Source organism: Alternaria viburni, assembly GCF_023758015.1.
Source record: "Alternaria viburni strain BMP 2772 chromosome Unknown scaffold_2, whole genome shotgun sequence".
NCBI lineage: Eukaryota > Fungi > Ascomycota > Dothideomycetes > Pleosporales > Pleosporaceae > Alternaria > Alternaria viburni.
The window spans coordinates 156560-171376 of NW_026055771.1; the positions used below are offsets into that span (position 1 = coordinate 156560).

Genomic DNA, 14817 nt, shown 5'->3' on the forward strand with positions numbered 1-14817 from the left:
TGTGATACTCGCTCTCCATCGGCATCCAGTATGGAATGCTTTACAGGGCCCCATGCGTTCTAGCACCAGGCAAGAACGCGCAAGTCGCAATCCAGGCGCGGTGGGAGATGGGCGAGTTATTGAGAGCGCTAGGCGAGATGTCGATTATGCTCAGCCAAGCTATGCGTTCAGACGCTCGGAAGCCACGCACGAACTATTTCGAAGACTCGACCTCGACCCAGCAAAGAGCGAATTCGACGATAGTGCACTCGAGCGACTTGCAGCAGCCAGCAAGCCTTTTCAATGTCCGGTCTGCTTCGAAACTGTGGCCAATCCTGCTATCATCGTGCCGTGCGGCCATATATTATGCCAGCCGTGCCTTGATCAGATGCGCAGGATTGCGCGGAGCGACAGAAAACGGATGCGATGTCATTTCTGCCGAGGAGACTTGATTGTTCCTACTGACTGGAAGTCTGTGCGTGACAAGTATGGATTGGGAGAGGAAAGTAGGGATGCTGTCAAGCCGCCTGCTGACGACAGGCAAGACGCAGGGGAAGGAGGTAGCATGGTTGGTGGCATAGTATCGATGTTGAAAACGGCTGTGTATGAGAGGCTGGGATAAAGCATAATGGTACCCCAAGGACGTAAGGGACGCGGATGGGTTGGGAAGAGAGGCGTGGCTTACATAAGGGTCTGAAGTAGGTGGAGCCGTCGGCGGTTGTGTTTCGGCTGCATGATCCTTGTCAAGCTTCCAGAAGCCGCTCCAGGGCCCATGCACCGTCACCACCGAGCGCGTGGAACTTTGGCTAGCCACGACATTCAGGTGACGCTTGACACAACCAATCTCCCCATTGCGCCTTCTGCTTGCTGTCTTTGATTGATGATTCCGAGCTTGACACCCGTCCACACGTCTCCCAGCATGCGATAGATGTGCCCCCCTGCCCACCCATGCCGCCGCCTATTCACCACCCCCGACCTGCGCCGCCATCATGTCTTCCCCCGATACCCCACGGAGATCGACCGAGAGCTTCGAGTTCCTGTCGCCGAACCCGCCGCAGGGCGCCTTCCCGTTCCCATCAGCGAACCATGACTGGACAAACAGGCCCAGCTCCACGGGCGGGCGCTACAAGCCGCGACGTGGCTCAACCGCGTCTTCGATACACTCGGTTGGGGGCGCACTCGACAGCGGCTTCAAGAGCACCATGGGCGCGGTGAGAGAGCAGAGCAACAATGCCATCTCCACGTTGCTCACGCCGCCCATCATGCGGACTGGCATGGTGCCGCATACGACTGCCACGGCGACCGCAGGCCACCGCCCTCCATCCACCAAAGACATCCCACCCGTGACTCTGACAAATGTACCCCACATCGAGCCGTCCACCTTCAACCCATACCTGTCGCAAGTCGGCGGTCTGTACGACGCTTTCCAACGCGCAAAGGCCGAAGCCGAAGCAGAGGCCGCCCAGCCGGTAAGGAGAGGGTCGAAGAAGGAGGACGCGACTGAGTCACCAGCGGGGACACCTAATCTAGCAGGCACGCCCTTCTCTTCCAACGGGCCACCGAAACCGAAGCGTCGAACGAGCGGATCCAAGCGCGCACTCCCAGCCATCACGCCGCTATCTACAATACCCAACATCTACTTCGACGAGAACTTCCACCTAGAAAACCCGCGAACCTTTGACGTAGTGAGCGAGCGATCCGAGGTGGTCAGGCCAGCGCGGGCAGCAAGCAACGATGATTTTGGGGCAAACGGCTCTCTGGACGTCCCACAACCTCCCGGGCGGAAAGCTCTGGCTACGAACGCGATTCTACAAGAGAAGCTGTCATGGTACATGGACACGGTTGAGGTGCACTTGATTTTGGCCATATCCACCGCATCGACATCCTTCTTCGCCGCGCTCGGCTCCCTCCGCGAGCTTCAGACGGAAGCATCAGATTCGGTCGCAAGGATCAAAGGTCTCAGGGAAGACTTGAAGAGGCTGGATGAGCAAATGGCAATAGGAGGCTTGAAGGTCGTCGAAATGAAGAGGCGGAGAGAGAATTTGAGGAGGCTGACAGACTCGGTCGACCAGTTACAGGCTGTCATCGTCGGACTCTCGCACTGCGACGAAGCCGTTGTCGATGGTGACCTTGAAACCGCCATGGCCCGGATAGAAGTCATCGAACGACTGATAACAGGCGCGCTGGACACGACTGATACACAGAGCACCTCATGGCTTGACACACGATTACCTCCGCAGTTGATCGATTTGCGACACTTGAGAGCACTAGACGGAGTATTCGAGAACATTACCGAGCTCAAGTTCCGCGTGGGCAGAGGCTTTGAAGTACGCTTTGTCGACACTCTGCTCACTGACCTGCGAGAGCATGTCAAGCGAGTTCCGGCTCATGATACCCTGGAACGATGGACTGCTGCGTCGCAAAAAGCACGCGGGGCCAACCAGAAACCGAAGACGACCTTACCAGCCTACATGACGACAGATGAAAAGTTACGAGCGGAGCTACGAGCTAGTCTCTATGGCCTGAGCGGAGCACAATTCACCAACCAAGCTAGCGCAACTTTCAGGGAGGCTATGATCAAAGAGATGAAAGTTCTCATCCGGAAACATTTGCCGAGCTCATCAGAAGACGATACTGGTTCTATGGCTTCTGTGTCAACAAGAGGCGGTCGAGGAACTAGTCAGCAGGACAAGAATTCGATCCTTGCGCGTAATTTGCGCGCAATGGATCCTGAGGACGCCGAGGTCTTTTTCGCTAATATTTTCACCAACATCGGAGAGGCGCTCCGCCGTCTAAGCACACTGATCAAGGTGCTTCTTGATGTCACAAGCGGCGTGACTACCCCTCCCGCCTCTGCTGGCGGGCTTCGCTCTCCTCCAAGGAGTCCGTATATGCACAGTATCGATGATTACGTGGGCAATAACGTGCCAGCGCCAAGCTCCAACGATCTGCAGATGGAACTTATGCAAGCTCTGGATATGTCAAGTTTGTTAGGCCAGGCTGTCGACGCAGCACAGACACAGATCACCAAGCTCCTCAAAGTTCGCTCAGAAGCTACAGCTAATCTCCCATTGGAACGCTTCCTACGGTACTTCAACATGTGTCGGCTTTTTGCGGATGAGTGTGAAGCTGTCTCAGGACGTTCCGGTGCTGCACTTAAGGGTGTGGTGAACACCCACATCAACGACTTCGTCTCCAAATTTGCAGACTTCGAGAAACAAGAACTGATAAAAGCAATGGATTCAGATCGTTGGGAACCGAAAGACTTTGACGCAAGCGACACTGTGGTCCTAGCACGGTTGTTGAAGGGAATGGAGAGCGACCCACCAAGCTGGGCCGAAACTGGTGACATTCTTCGAGAGATCGAAAAGCCGACCACAAATGGCACTTTAGTACAAACCAACGGCGCATCCGAAGAGAAGCCAAAGGAAAAGAACAAGACCACTATCCCTGCCGTTGTGGATGAGGAGAAGTACACCATCTCTGAATCATCTACAGTCGTCCTTCGAGGTATCGAGCGCTTCGAAATTCTGGTTTCCGCGATGCCAAGTATGACTTCGGAAGTCTCCACCTCCCTTTGCGACTACATTAAGCTTTTCAACTCCCGACTTTGTCAACTGATTCTCGGCGCGGGCGCCATGCAGTCAGCTGGCTTGAAGAATATCAACACCAAACATCTCGCCATTGCTTCTCAGACACTTTCCTTCCTTGTCGCCATCCTACCTTACATCCGCGAGTGCTTCCGGCGCCGTACTGCATCAGCTTCGAACAAATCCTCAATCGGCGAGTTTGACAATGTCAAGCGCCTGTTGTACGACCAACAAAACCAAATCCACGAAAAGCTCACAGGCATCTTAGCTGGGAGGGCGAAGGTTCACATGCGCAGCCTCAAGAAAGTGGAATGGGATACTGAGGCTGAAGTCAACAAAGATGTCAGCCCCAGCATGGAGAGCTTGACCAAGGACACGGTGACCATGCATAAGGTGATTAACAAGTACTTGAGCGACATTCAGGTCCGCATGATTATGGGACCTGTATTTGAGAGCTACAGAGAGGAGGTCGGTGGTGTCATCAAGGAGGCGGCAGTGAAGACGCCCGGTGGTAAAGCACGGTACGTGACAAAGTCAATTTCGGGAAGTGTATGATAGCTGACACCACTCAGATTGCTACGCGAGGCGAAGCTATTCGATGCGAAACTCGGGCCTATCGATGGTGCTGGCAACGTTGGTTCTCATCTCATCGGTCTCGTAGTCAGCAAAACTGTTGCGCAGCCCAAGGCGGAACCTAAGGTGGAGCCTCAAAAAGAAATCAAAGAGAACAAGAGCGAGGAAACGGAGCAGAGCACAGAAGTGGAGGCCGAGAAAGCGAGCACCGAAGCGACTTGAAGTGAGACAGCATCCGAAATCAGCCTCCAGTCGCGGCTGGTTACGGAATGACGCTTACGCTTCATTGGACTAGGTGACGGTCTCGCGATGGTCGTCGCATGGTCCCGCTGCAAGGAGAGAATGACTCTTCAATGGCCTGACCACATCACCTCCGAACTACGTGCACATTCAGCCCCGATGAGTACTATGATGGAAGTGGCCAACGACTACACGCATCTTCACCCACATGTCACCTTTCATGTATCATCACCACCCAGCAAGGCGTTCTGGAGTAATAGAAGAAGAGAGATCACTACGGGGCAAAGTGTCGTTGGATGACGTTGATATTGTGGAATGGGATGATGAGATACTGATGTTATACCATTCAAGAATCATGATCTTTCAAGACCCCCAAAGGAAATGCGGACTCTCTGTCCATACCTCGCCCGATGTGTGCCCGCCCTCACTTCCTTTGCCATCTCCATTGGATGTACTTCCTTCTCCAGTAGTCGCAGCGGCCTGTACATGCCTAATTGTTATCACCACTATGTCTCTTTCACCGCCGCCGCCCATAACGACCACCGTTTCATCTTTTTCGGAAGTCCTCCTCGCACGGTCATTCTGGCCGCTCGCACTGTGCGTCTCATCTTCATGTACTACGCTCTTTCCTTCCAGCTTTTCTTCTTCGACGCTGGTATGTGAGTCTGTATCTAGCTCTGCTTCGGGCTCCAGTTCGTTTGCTTTCTCCTTGTCGCGTTCCTCGTAGTCGTGCACGCGCGCTTGCAGAGCCAAATGCGCGTTCATTTCTGCTTCTGAAATGCCAAGCTTGATGTGTAGTGGTTTATTTGACCAGCTTGTCTTAACTTGTTCGCTTGTGTATTGTCGTGGCTGGGAAGACATCGGTAGTTTCAGAGGGAGAGAAGGTTAAAATGAGAGAGGAAGAGTGGGTTTTAGGAACTATTGGAGATACAGAGATCCCAGATGTTCATGTGTGATTGGAACTGAGCTGTATGTGAAGTGTACATCACCATCACCGGCGAATTCTTGTTGAATTGTTACGCTTGTCAATTCCTCATATTGACGGACTGCACGACGCATACGGTCCTAACGCGCCACATCCCACTTCCGTGGAAGAAAAGAAGGAAGACCGTGTTAGTGTGACAAATAACCACACTGTCTGAAAGCAATATCGAGAACTTCGGTATCGACATGCAGACCCTCCACGCTGATCATCTTCAGTTACCACCTTCGTGACCCCTCATCGGCGGACGCCAGCAGATGTAGGTCTTGGCAGTTGTAGGATGCGCCCAATTCACTTGATCGGGTCCTACGGACATGATGAGAGCGCCTTCTTCTGTAATACGTGTCAGTTGATTCCTTGCCAATCAGCGTGCAGTCTGGGAGCGCCGCAGGTACTGCAAGTAGAAAAACGGACACACTTACCGTCAAAGTACATGCAGAATCCGCAGTGGCGGTTAAGGATGCCCTCGATAGTGGAGCCCGCAGCTAGATCGAAGCTGCGATAGTTGAACGATCCATCTTCGCGCATTTCCTGGTAGATGGGATCGGAGACTGGAGTACTAGTATATATGCCGCATAATCTAGTAATTGGCTCATCGGCGGCGGATCTCTGGATGGGGGAAGAGTTGTGGGAACGGACGTAGGCAAGGACAGCGGCGACGTCGGCGTCGTAGGTTGCAGAGCCGGGGACAGGAATCGCGAGCGGAGAGTGCAACGTAAAGTCCGCGGGTGCGGCAATGACGCACAGGGCGAAGATGCACGCGAGCAGAAGATTCATGAGATGCATCTTGGGTGTTTGGTAGTTGTTTCCTTGAATGACTTTGTTGCGCAATGGGTGGAAGGAGCAGTGGGGTGAGTCTGGGGAAAATAGGCGTGGTAAAAGAGCGCGCGGGAGTTAGTGCGCTAATTGTGACACAGGTCGAGGTGACTGTCCAAGCTCGGAATGAGCGATTGAAAAACGGCTTACTCCAATCGGAATCTGAATACAGGTGAGCGGTGATTAGCCTTAGCAAGGAAGTGGCGCGTGAATACCGTAGAATCACCGCATTATATCAACGAGCCATAGGAGATAGTGGCATATGACCTGATGTTTTCGGAATTCTAAACTAAACGAGTGACTACAAAGTTGGTTAAAGAGAACAAAGACAAACAAAGAGAAACACTTCGCAAACACCCATGTACGTGATTGGAGTGTTGGACCCAATCTACTACATCTCCATCCTCACTTCGTACCATCTACTTTTGCAATTGCCGGGAGAATGACTTCTCTACGGCAAAGTAAGGTAGGAAAGCACAGTGAAGGACTTGCATCCGGTCATGACGTCCCGTGGCCCAATGTCAATCCTGTTTCCAGGGGTCTGGTCCAAGTTGTCCGCAACTTGAGAGCAGGGCACATTCAAGACGCGAACTGGATGACGAAAAATTAGCATAACTATCATTGCAAAATCTCCCAGTGGGTATCTGGCTGGATAAAGCTGTGCCTTGACTTACTCTTTGTGTTTGAATCCAGAGTGCTCTGATCGAAGAATACAGCAGGGTATGGCCCGATGGTCAAGTCCCGACATCCTGCCTTGCCTGTAACATTGGTTGACGTGAGGATCAACTCAGCTTGAGCTATATCATTGCCGTTGCTACCGCAGCCGCCATCGCTATAGAAACGTGCGCGCACGCTTCCAGATGCCCGTGGAGACAGTGTACCAGGAGCGGCACTAGCGGCGGCCGCAAGGAAGGCAGCGATAGTGGTGAGCTGCATTTTGATGATGTTTTGAGTTCTTTTGGCTTGTAGTATTGGAATTGTTTGAATGTAATTGCGATAGATGTAGTGGTAAAGAATCATGAATGCCAGAACAGGCCTCCTTTATACCCATCTGGCGGTAGGACTATCTCCGCTGTACCTATACGCGACATGCTCTATGGATCATCTCTCACCATATCCTCTGAATCAACTCTCCAACCGTATATTCTACTCGCCCTGGTCACGTCCAAATCTGTTGTCGTGAAGGGCTTGGTGAGGTCAGACGCATGATAGTAAGCCATCGCCCAAGACGACCGTTTCAGTAATGGAAATGATGCCGTGTGGATCTGAATCGTTACTGAATGGGCTATAAGTTATGATAGTAGAGTTTTGATATGAGCTCGTGCTTCAAATGCTCTTTCTCGTCGGTGTGTTGTTGCTGACGCCGTGATCAGTTTCCGGTCAGGACAGGGATGCGCAAATTCCCGAGGTCTTGTCTGGCAGCATTGACGCGTTGCGGGAGCTCAAGAGGGAAGTTGCGTTGGTTTCTAGTCAACTCGTGGCCTGATGGTCCATCTTTAGCCTGCTGCTACGTCACCGCTACCTGTATACTAGCGCGACTGCCGTCTCTGTACCCACATACTCGAGTTGCTAGATTCTGACCCCGTGCTTACAAGACCTCCCAATACCACTGCGCTTGAAGCTTTCCTGCAAAACTGCGTGTGTGCTAGTAGACTCACGACGTCTTCTACGAGAATGTATCTAAAGGCTGGCGTCAGACTTCGCGTGCACGTAAGCTGCAACGGTAGATATTGTGCAAGTATACACGGGTGCGTCCCAAAAATCTTATATTCTTACTAAAAGAGCGACAAGAAGACTATGAAATAACACCCGCAAGACGAGACCGGAGTGTTGGACCCGACTCATCTCACATTTCTCCTTACACCACTCAACTCCTCCATCTTCACGACTAGACCAGATACTTTAGACCCACTGTGATATTTTGACCTTTTCAGCAGATATAGAGCCATTGTCATACGACGGGATGCCATTTAGATGGTGACCCAGGACCGGATAGCCAAGTTCTTACAGCTGGGAGCCTGGCCGGGAGCGATATCGACAAAGTTCCCGCTCGTAGTAGACGTGAGCTGAGAGCAAGGCAAGTTGAAGAACCTCACTACTCTCATCATTAGCGAAGCTCTTATAGCCTCCTAGTAATCATGAAGTTTCACCTACCAGTCCTGCTGAAGTTGTTGATGTCAAAACTGGTGCTGGCGAAAGGCCCAACAGTCAGATCCTGGCATCCAGCCAGTCCCACAGTCTCGGACTGCAAGAAGACAGTATCTTCAGCCCATGGAGTGGGCCCGCAACCGTTGTCGCGGAAGAAGCGGGCGTAGACGCGAGGAGCGCCTTCGAGCTGACGCTTCTCCTCTAATTCGACGGGTGTCGCGCTTACGGCGATGGCAGTGGCGAACAGAGTGATGAGAGTGGTGAGCTGCATGTTGAAGTTTGGATATGGGGTTGCTGGGGGTATGAATGGATAGATGAATGTGGAAAGAGGGAGATGAGATGAGATGTTGTGGTGAGATAGAGAACGGTGTACCATGCTTGCTTTATATGTCTCCGCGATGTACTCTCATCCAACAAAAGTAAGCCAATCTGCTGTTACGCACAGAATTGCTCCACCAACTCTGGTATGAAGGGCGACGCGGATCGTGCGGTTGGTGGCTTACATCGCCCAGTCGATGTTGGCCGTTTCGAGGACACCTGCCACTGTTGCGATGTTTTCATTGAGTGGCCAGAGTATTCCGAGACTGTTCCATAGCCTTAAGGGCAACATGACACGAAAAATCTTACGTTGGTGCCTATTGGCGAGTAAGAGTATACGAGGAAGTGATGTCAAGATCCCCATCCGTAGACTCCGACTTGAGGCCAAATTCTAGGTGTTTGTTGCGTTATGACTCCAATCGGGACACACTACGTACGTTTTGCTTACATTGATGCCAATTTTGTAAGCTCGTGACGCCGCTTGCCCCGTGTTCCCCAATTTCGAGTCTTGCGGTCTTAACAGTTCGTGAAATGACATGGCTCTGAAAACATCTCGATCTGGTGCTTCGATGCGATCTTGCAGGTAAGCCGGTCGCATGCATGCATATAAGTTCACGTGCAGAGTGACTGCATGCATGTAGTACGTTCCGCCTACCCGTGACCCCACGCAATCTTACACACCTTCTACAGTTTCTTCATCAGGACTTTCCGATGGGTATACTGGAAACACTAGTAATGAACAACTCGGCGAAATAGTGTCATAGTCTTCGATGTTGGATTGCTCCATATTCTGTATTTTTATAAATGAGTGACTAGAAAAGCGTAGGAATTTGCGGAAAGGTTCTGAATGACGTGTGATGTGAGCCGGAGTGTTGGACCCGACTCACACTACATCGCATTACTACATGACAAAGCCTTCCTCGATCTGTCCACCAGCAGACCCCTCGTCAGCTATAACATCTACAAAGTGACATAAGACTTGAGTGTCAAGTTCTGGCAACCAGGCATGAAGCCAGGCGCGATATCGATGTGATGTCCACTGCCAACGTCGGTAAGTTGCTCGCAAGGAAGATCATAGAAACGGACTACACGCAATTGGTCAGCTCATGTGAACCCAAAGTTTGTTAGCATGCAACTAAAACTTACGTGTCCTCGTGAGCATGGTCTCGTTAAAGAATGTGCTAGGGTAGTTGAACGAGGGGGGGAAATTCATGCACGTGCTCAGGCCGGTGGCGGTGGTGTTTTGGAGTGGGACGAAGTCATCGGCATAAGGCCGGCCGTCGCGGCCGCATTCTTGGTCACGGTAGACTGGAATGAGTATAACGTCAATACGTGTTCCGTATGTTTTGTATTGCGCAATGTTGTCACTTACAAGTGGCGCGGACTCGGGGAACTCCCTGACGGGCCTCAATGCCGGTGGAAGGTGCGGCACTGGCGGTCATAGCCACAGAGGCAAGAAGAGAGGCGAGGACTGTAAGCTGCATCTTTGCGTTTCGGGTACTGGAACAAGATAGTATGTTTGATCGAATAGATGTTTGACTGTAATGTTGTGATCTTTCTAGACAGCAGTCGAGCTCTGCTTTATAGCATGAAAGCGATGCACCCATACGTTCTGATAGCCTCAGCATACTGTCTCTAAGTTGCCCTTGTTACGTATAGCAAGCCTCTTTATTCTCATCATGTGTCACAGAAGCTCTGCTCTCGAAATCTTTCCAGTCGCCCTAGTTGGTGGCGCATGCCTTTTCCGGGTAGGCCATAGATGATTCATGGTAGAAGACCTTGCTGATGCCTTCGCAAAGGTGAGATAAGCTGCCAAGTGTTGAGGTTTTGTCGACTGGTTGTTGGCTGTACTCAGCACACTGGCGTAAAAGCCATGGGTGTTGGCACATGCGTGTATAGCAGATGGTGCAATAAGTCGTGTGTGAGCCCGTGCTAGGCCAGATTTCGTTTAATATCGAGCTATTCCTTTCCCTAATCTGCTGAATGTGTGGTCTATTCGCAAGCTTGTATAGCGGTCAAGACCGGCTCCTTATGAATATGCTTATATCTTGCGCGTTTGTGAGCGTACATATCTGTTAAGAGGTGACACGGTTTCAAGCATGCCAGACCAGTGCTGGAATAATGTCTTCTCCCAATATATGTCAGGAAGCCAGAGAGTTGATCCCGTGAACAGGAGCAGAGTTTTCCGACGGGATCCACCAGTCCAGAACAATTGTAGACGGTCAATGTTGGTGGTGACGAGTCACGCCCAAGCGGCATTCTAGATGTATCGCTGACGTTTATGCATACAGCCAGTGAGGATACTTCGGTCGCCTTATAGCAAGTCAGTCACCCGCTGTCCGCTGTAAGCTGACGGGTGGCGCTGCTGATCCCACGGGCGACCAACAGCAGCCCATCAGCAGTGATCAGTGATTCGCGTGGGATGCGAACTGGGAGACGCACAGACGGCCCGTCCCACCGTTTGTATTCCGCCAGGACCTCTCTGAGCGAACGTTCGCTTGCTTTTGCTGCTAGCGAGCGCTCTGCTTATTTTACACCCATGAAACGGTCTGTGGAAGAGCGTGTGTAGAACTACTAATGGTCTTGAGTTTAATGATTTTCGCATAGTTGGATTGCAGTCGAAGGTTGGGTTAAGCTCGTTGCTAGAAGACGGCAATCTTCGGCAAGGGCTTGTTCTTCACTTCCTCAAACGTCATCCGTCTACTCATGCCCAATTCAGTATATTCCGATCGGTCATTAGGGTGCTGGAAGTTTCCAAGCCCTAGGCTAACCATGTATCTCTCAGCTTCGGAATTGGAAGTACTTGAGGCCCGCACACGGTCCGCAGATCTCAATCGCCGAACCGGCACCGGTTTTCGAGTGACGACAATCGCCTCGAAAACGAAGCCAGGCTTCTGCTGAGAAGGGGATGTATAATCCGGGGCACTGCCTGAGCGGATGTGGTGTCTGCCAAGACCTCTGACACGTTCAGTGCCAGGTATGGGCGTTCCCTTTGTGATAGCATACGCGATCTCATCGGGACTGGCTATTTCGCCGTGATCAGGAACTCCGAAGGTGTGATGCCGGCTGTTGGAACCATTAGAGCCACTTCGCGAAACAGTGCTCAGAGAGCTCAGGCGGCTTGGACGAGTGAGGGACATCGAGGAATGTGAGTATCGGATGCTATGACGAAGATCAAGATCGCGTGAATAAGGGCGCGGGCGCGATGCATTTAGTGTGAAATCCGAGCCCTCTGGATGAACGGCGCGCCATGTAGATGCCGAATACCGAGCCTGCGTGAACAGAGGTCCGGAGTCGCATTTGCTTGCTGAACGCGACGAAAGAGGCGGGCGATTCAAGGCTCCTCGGTTGGCAGAGGACTGTGATGCAGAAGGTAAAGTATCGAAAGAGGATTTACGATACGAGGCCATAAAAGCGGAGGGTATAGGTGGCGGGGCATGATGCGAAGTAAAGACTCTGGATCCTGATGAGATTCTTCTGCTTTGTTCCATCGGGTTGGATGAGCTGCTCCTCCGTGTTGGCGTGATATGACGGCAGTAGGTGTGCTTCTCACACGTACATTTGCGATCTCCGGTGATCGTTGACCTATTGGAAGAGTGTGGCGGAAGCCATGCGTTTGCAGGTTCTCGGTAACCGTGCTTGAATAAATGAGCTTCGAAAGGACGGTTGACGACGGCGAGTACGCCAAACAGAACAAAAGACGCAATCCTGATTGACTAGTCAGCTTTGGCGTCAAATTCACAGACTGGCTTAGCATACAGCGAAATGGCGGCGAAAGTGGTCCCAACACGTCCACATAAGCAAGTGGAGCCAGATTCCCAGCTTTGAAGGCCGGGTGCCTGTTGCAAACAAATAGGTCTCCTTGCGACGAGAACCATGTTCCATCCAGAGGTTAGTAACCAGAAAACACATAGCGAGATCACTAGACGGATGGCAACATAGGAAGTCTTCCTGACAGCGGACGTGTGTCGCCGTTGTTCTTCCCAAACCTTCTGCTTGAAAGAGAATACGGTGTGGACGCAAGTGTACGCAATTGTTGCGAGAGCCTGGGCGATTTAGTCACTGTTGGCCTTGATTGCAGGATTCCAAGCACATACAGAAGTCAAGTTCAAGACCACTGGTATGATGTTCGTTGCATCCCACGGATCAGACACGATCTGATACAGTGAGGTGGCAAAACAGATAAGAGCACTCCAGAACAGTGCGTTAAGCAGGAGCGTAATGAAAATGAGAGTGGGTTTTCGCCGCGAGGTTCTGGTGTTGATTTGAATCGTTTTGGACTCGGGCTTGGCGGACGGCTGTTCAGGGCGACTGTTTCTGCTGTCTGCTTTAGTCATCCGGAAATTGACGATCCGCAAGCGAGGCGAACGCAGAGTTGTTATCGTGAACACATTAATTGAATGCTGAAAATGCCTAGTCAAGGCAATTTCTAGGTATGGAATGGCTTAATAAGAAGCAATGTCGACGATGGTTCTCAGGAAGATTCTTGGATAGAGCCTGTACGTCCCAAACATGCAGCGTCTCAGAAGCAGCGCTATGTGCGTTGAGCGGCTGTTCTGTTCCTGCTTTCCAGTTCTATCCTCAGTTTCGGTGTGTTCATCATAATGAGTAAAGCCTCGTGCACAACCAGACACTGAGGAGGTAGTTATTGGAATATGGAGACTTCCTGGATCCATGGCGCACTTGGGACAACCCGCTGTATGTCGCATTCCCTCAAGGCTCGCTTGCTTTCTGTGTTGCATTTCGCATTGTGAACAAGTTCGAGTCGATCGCGCAAGCGGTGTAGGGTGTTCGTTGTCGGGCAACACCCTCATTGCATACGCAATGCATTCATGCAAGGGCGCTAATGAGGGATGGATACCCCAGATAAGTTGCCGCACAGTAGCACCGGCAGTGCAAGCCAACAGCCGGGCTCCGGCAAAATTGAGACGAAGGCTAGTGCTTTCGTTACAAGTGCACCGTCAGCTATGCAGCGGCGAAGATGATCCTCGCTTCAACGAAATCACAAACTGCGGGTATGTTGGTCCCTGGCGATCGACCAGTCTCTTCAGCACCAAAGGGTGTATGATGAACGGCGCTGATGTTTCGGCGCTAGGGCTCGGGAACGCGGCTTCCGTGTGTGTCTGAGGTTGGCGTGGGTATTTCTGCGTGCTCATAGGAACAAGAGCAGCACGAGGAGGAGAATGAGGACGAAGATAAGAACGCCGATGCAGCAACTGGACCATGTGTCTAGAGGGATAGGTTAGCAACGCCTGTCCAGCGATGGCCAAGTATCTTACCTTCGTTCTGCTTGATGACCCAGCCAACCTTCTTGAGGCCTGTCTGCAGCTTGCCACCCACCCTGTCTGCCACATTGTCGACGTCGGTAAGTAGTTCGCCCTGCTCTTCGAGCTCTCGGCCCATATCGTCGGCTTGTTGTCGGAGGTTGCCGACGGTGCGGAAGACGCCATCGAGGGCTTCGTCCTGCTCATGCATCATCTCCATCTGTCTTTCCTGCTCAAATGCCGCGTAGTTGTCGTCGTCTTCGAAGGAATCTGGATCAGGTAGAACATCGCCATTGGCTGCGATCTTGCCTTTGTTCTTCGCGTGTTGGACCGTCTCCTGCAGTTCCTCGCGCATGTGCTCAATCTCGGAGCCGACATCCCTGACTAGTGTTCTGCGGCGCTCGACTTCGTCAATCTCAAGACCGAAGCGATAGGGGTCATGCTCCACGGCCTTGACGCTCTCCACTAGATCCTCGAGATCCTGGCTGAGGTCTTGGAGTGTCTGTTCAAGTTCGCTGCGAGCTTCACGGAGCTCGGGACTGTTTGCCGATGATGCCGACGACCGAATACGCAGATACGACTTGAATAGCGGGCGCGCGGTGTTGAGGGCGGAAAGCACGTCTCTGAGCCAAGTGTCAATGAAGATGCCTAAACGCGAACGGGGACGTCTTACGCCTGCACCTGGAGGAAAGGATCCTCGTCGGTCTGTGATGACATCATCCTGGGTTATGCGACGCGAATTGCACCTCCAGATTGTGGCCAGCAAGCAAGAGGGGCGTGTGGAAGCTGGGGGTGAGGATGTTGGAGCGTGTCGATAAGCTGTCCAGTACGAGCGATGACGCGCCACAACACCTCGGCACGGACCCACCTTCCCAAAAAATATCGCCCACAGCACAGTCAACTCCAC

At 52.0% G+C, this 14817-nt stretch overlaps 7 protein-coding genes across 7 annotated transcripts; 1 reads left to right on the forward strand and 6 right to left on the reverse strand.

Annotated features, from left to right (window-relative positions):
- Positions 1-968: 968 nt before the first annotated feature.
- Positions 969-4364, forward strand: J4E79_000981 (uncharacterized protein; the record flags this gene model as incomplete). The annotated part of the gene is made up of 2 exons (XM_049349892.1): positions 969-4090; positions 4142-4364. 2 exons carry the CDS (start codon positions 969-971, stop codon positions 4362-4364), a joined length of 3345 nt encoding a protein of 1114 aa, XP_049215051.1.
- Positions 4365-4806: 442 nt separating this feature from the next.
- On the reverse strand, positions 4807-5243 carry J4E79_000982 (uncharacterized protein; the record flags this gene model as incomplete). The annotated part of the gene is made up of 2 exons (XM_049349893.1): positions 4807-4862; positions 4904-5243. 2 exons carry the CDS (start codon positions 5241-5243, stop codon positions 4807-4809), a joined length of 396 nt encoding a protein of 131 aa, XP_049215052.1.
- A 335-nt stretch (positions 5244-5578) lies between these two features.
- J4E79_000983 (uncharacterized protein) lies at positions 5579-6150 on the reverse strand (the record flags this gene model as incomplete). The annotated part of the gene is made up of 2 exons (XM_049349894.1): positions 5579-5697; positions 5787-6150. The coding sequence occupies 2 exons, from the start codon at positions 6148-6150 to the stop codon at positions 5579-5581; spliced, it is 483 nt and encodes a 160-aa protein (XP_049215053.1).
- Positions 6151-6631: 481 nt separating this feature from the next.
- Positions 6632-7116, reverse strand: J4E79_000984 (uncharacterized protein; the record flags this gene model as incomplete). Its single annotated transcript, XM_049349895.1, has 2 exons — positions 6632-6771; positions 6855-7116. 2 exons carry the CDS (start codon positions 7114-7116, stop codon positions 6632-6634), a joined length of 402 nt encoding a protein of 133 aa, XP_049215054.1.
- A 1034-nt stretch (positions 7117-8150) lies between these two features.
- Positions 8151-8599, reverse strand: J4E79_000985 (uncharacterized protein; the record flags this gene model as incomplete). The annotated part of the gene is made up of 2 exons (XM_049349896.1): positions 8151-8275; positions 8335-8599. The coding sequence occupies 2 exons, from the start codon at positions 8597-8599 to the stop codon at positions 8151-8153; spliced, it is 390 nt and encodes a 129-aa protein (XP_049215055.1).
- Positions 8600-9606: 1007 nt separating this feature from the next.
- J4E79_000986 (uncharacterized protein) lies at positions 9607-10130 on the reverse strand (the record flags this gene model as incomplete). The annotated part of the gene is made up of 3 exons (XM_049349897.1): positions 9607-9731; positions 9793-9954; positions 10019-10130. 3 exons carry the CDS (start codon positions 10128-10130, stop codon positions 9607-9609), a joined length of 399 nt encoding a protein of 132 aa, XP_049215056.1.
- A 3668-nt stretch (positions 10131-13798) lies between these two features.
- J4E79_000987 (uncharacterized protein) lies at positions 13799-14630 on the reverse strand (the record flags this gene model as incomplete). The annotated part of the gene is made up of 3 exons (XM_049349898.1): positions 13799-13875; positions 13926-14533; positions 14584-14630. The coding sequence occupies 3 exons, from the start codon at positions 14628-14630 to the stop codon at positions 13799-13801; spliced, it is 732 nt and encodes a 243-aa protein (XP_049215057.1).
- Between the last annotated feature and the right edge of the window lie 187 nt (positions 14631-14817).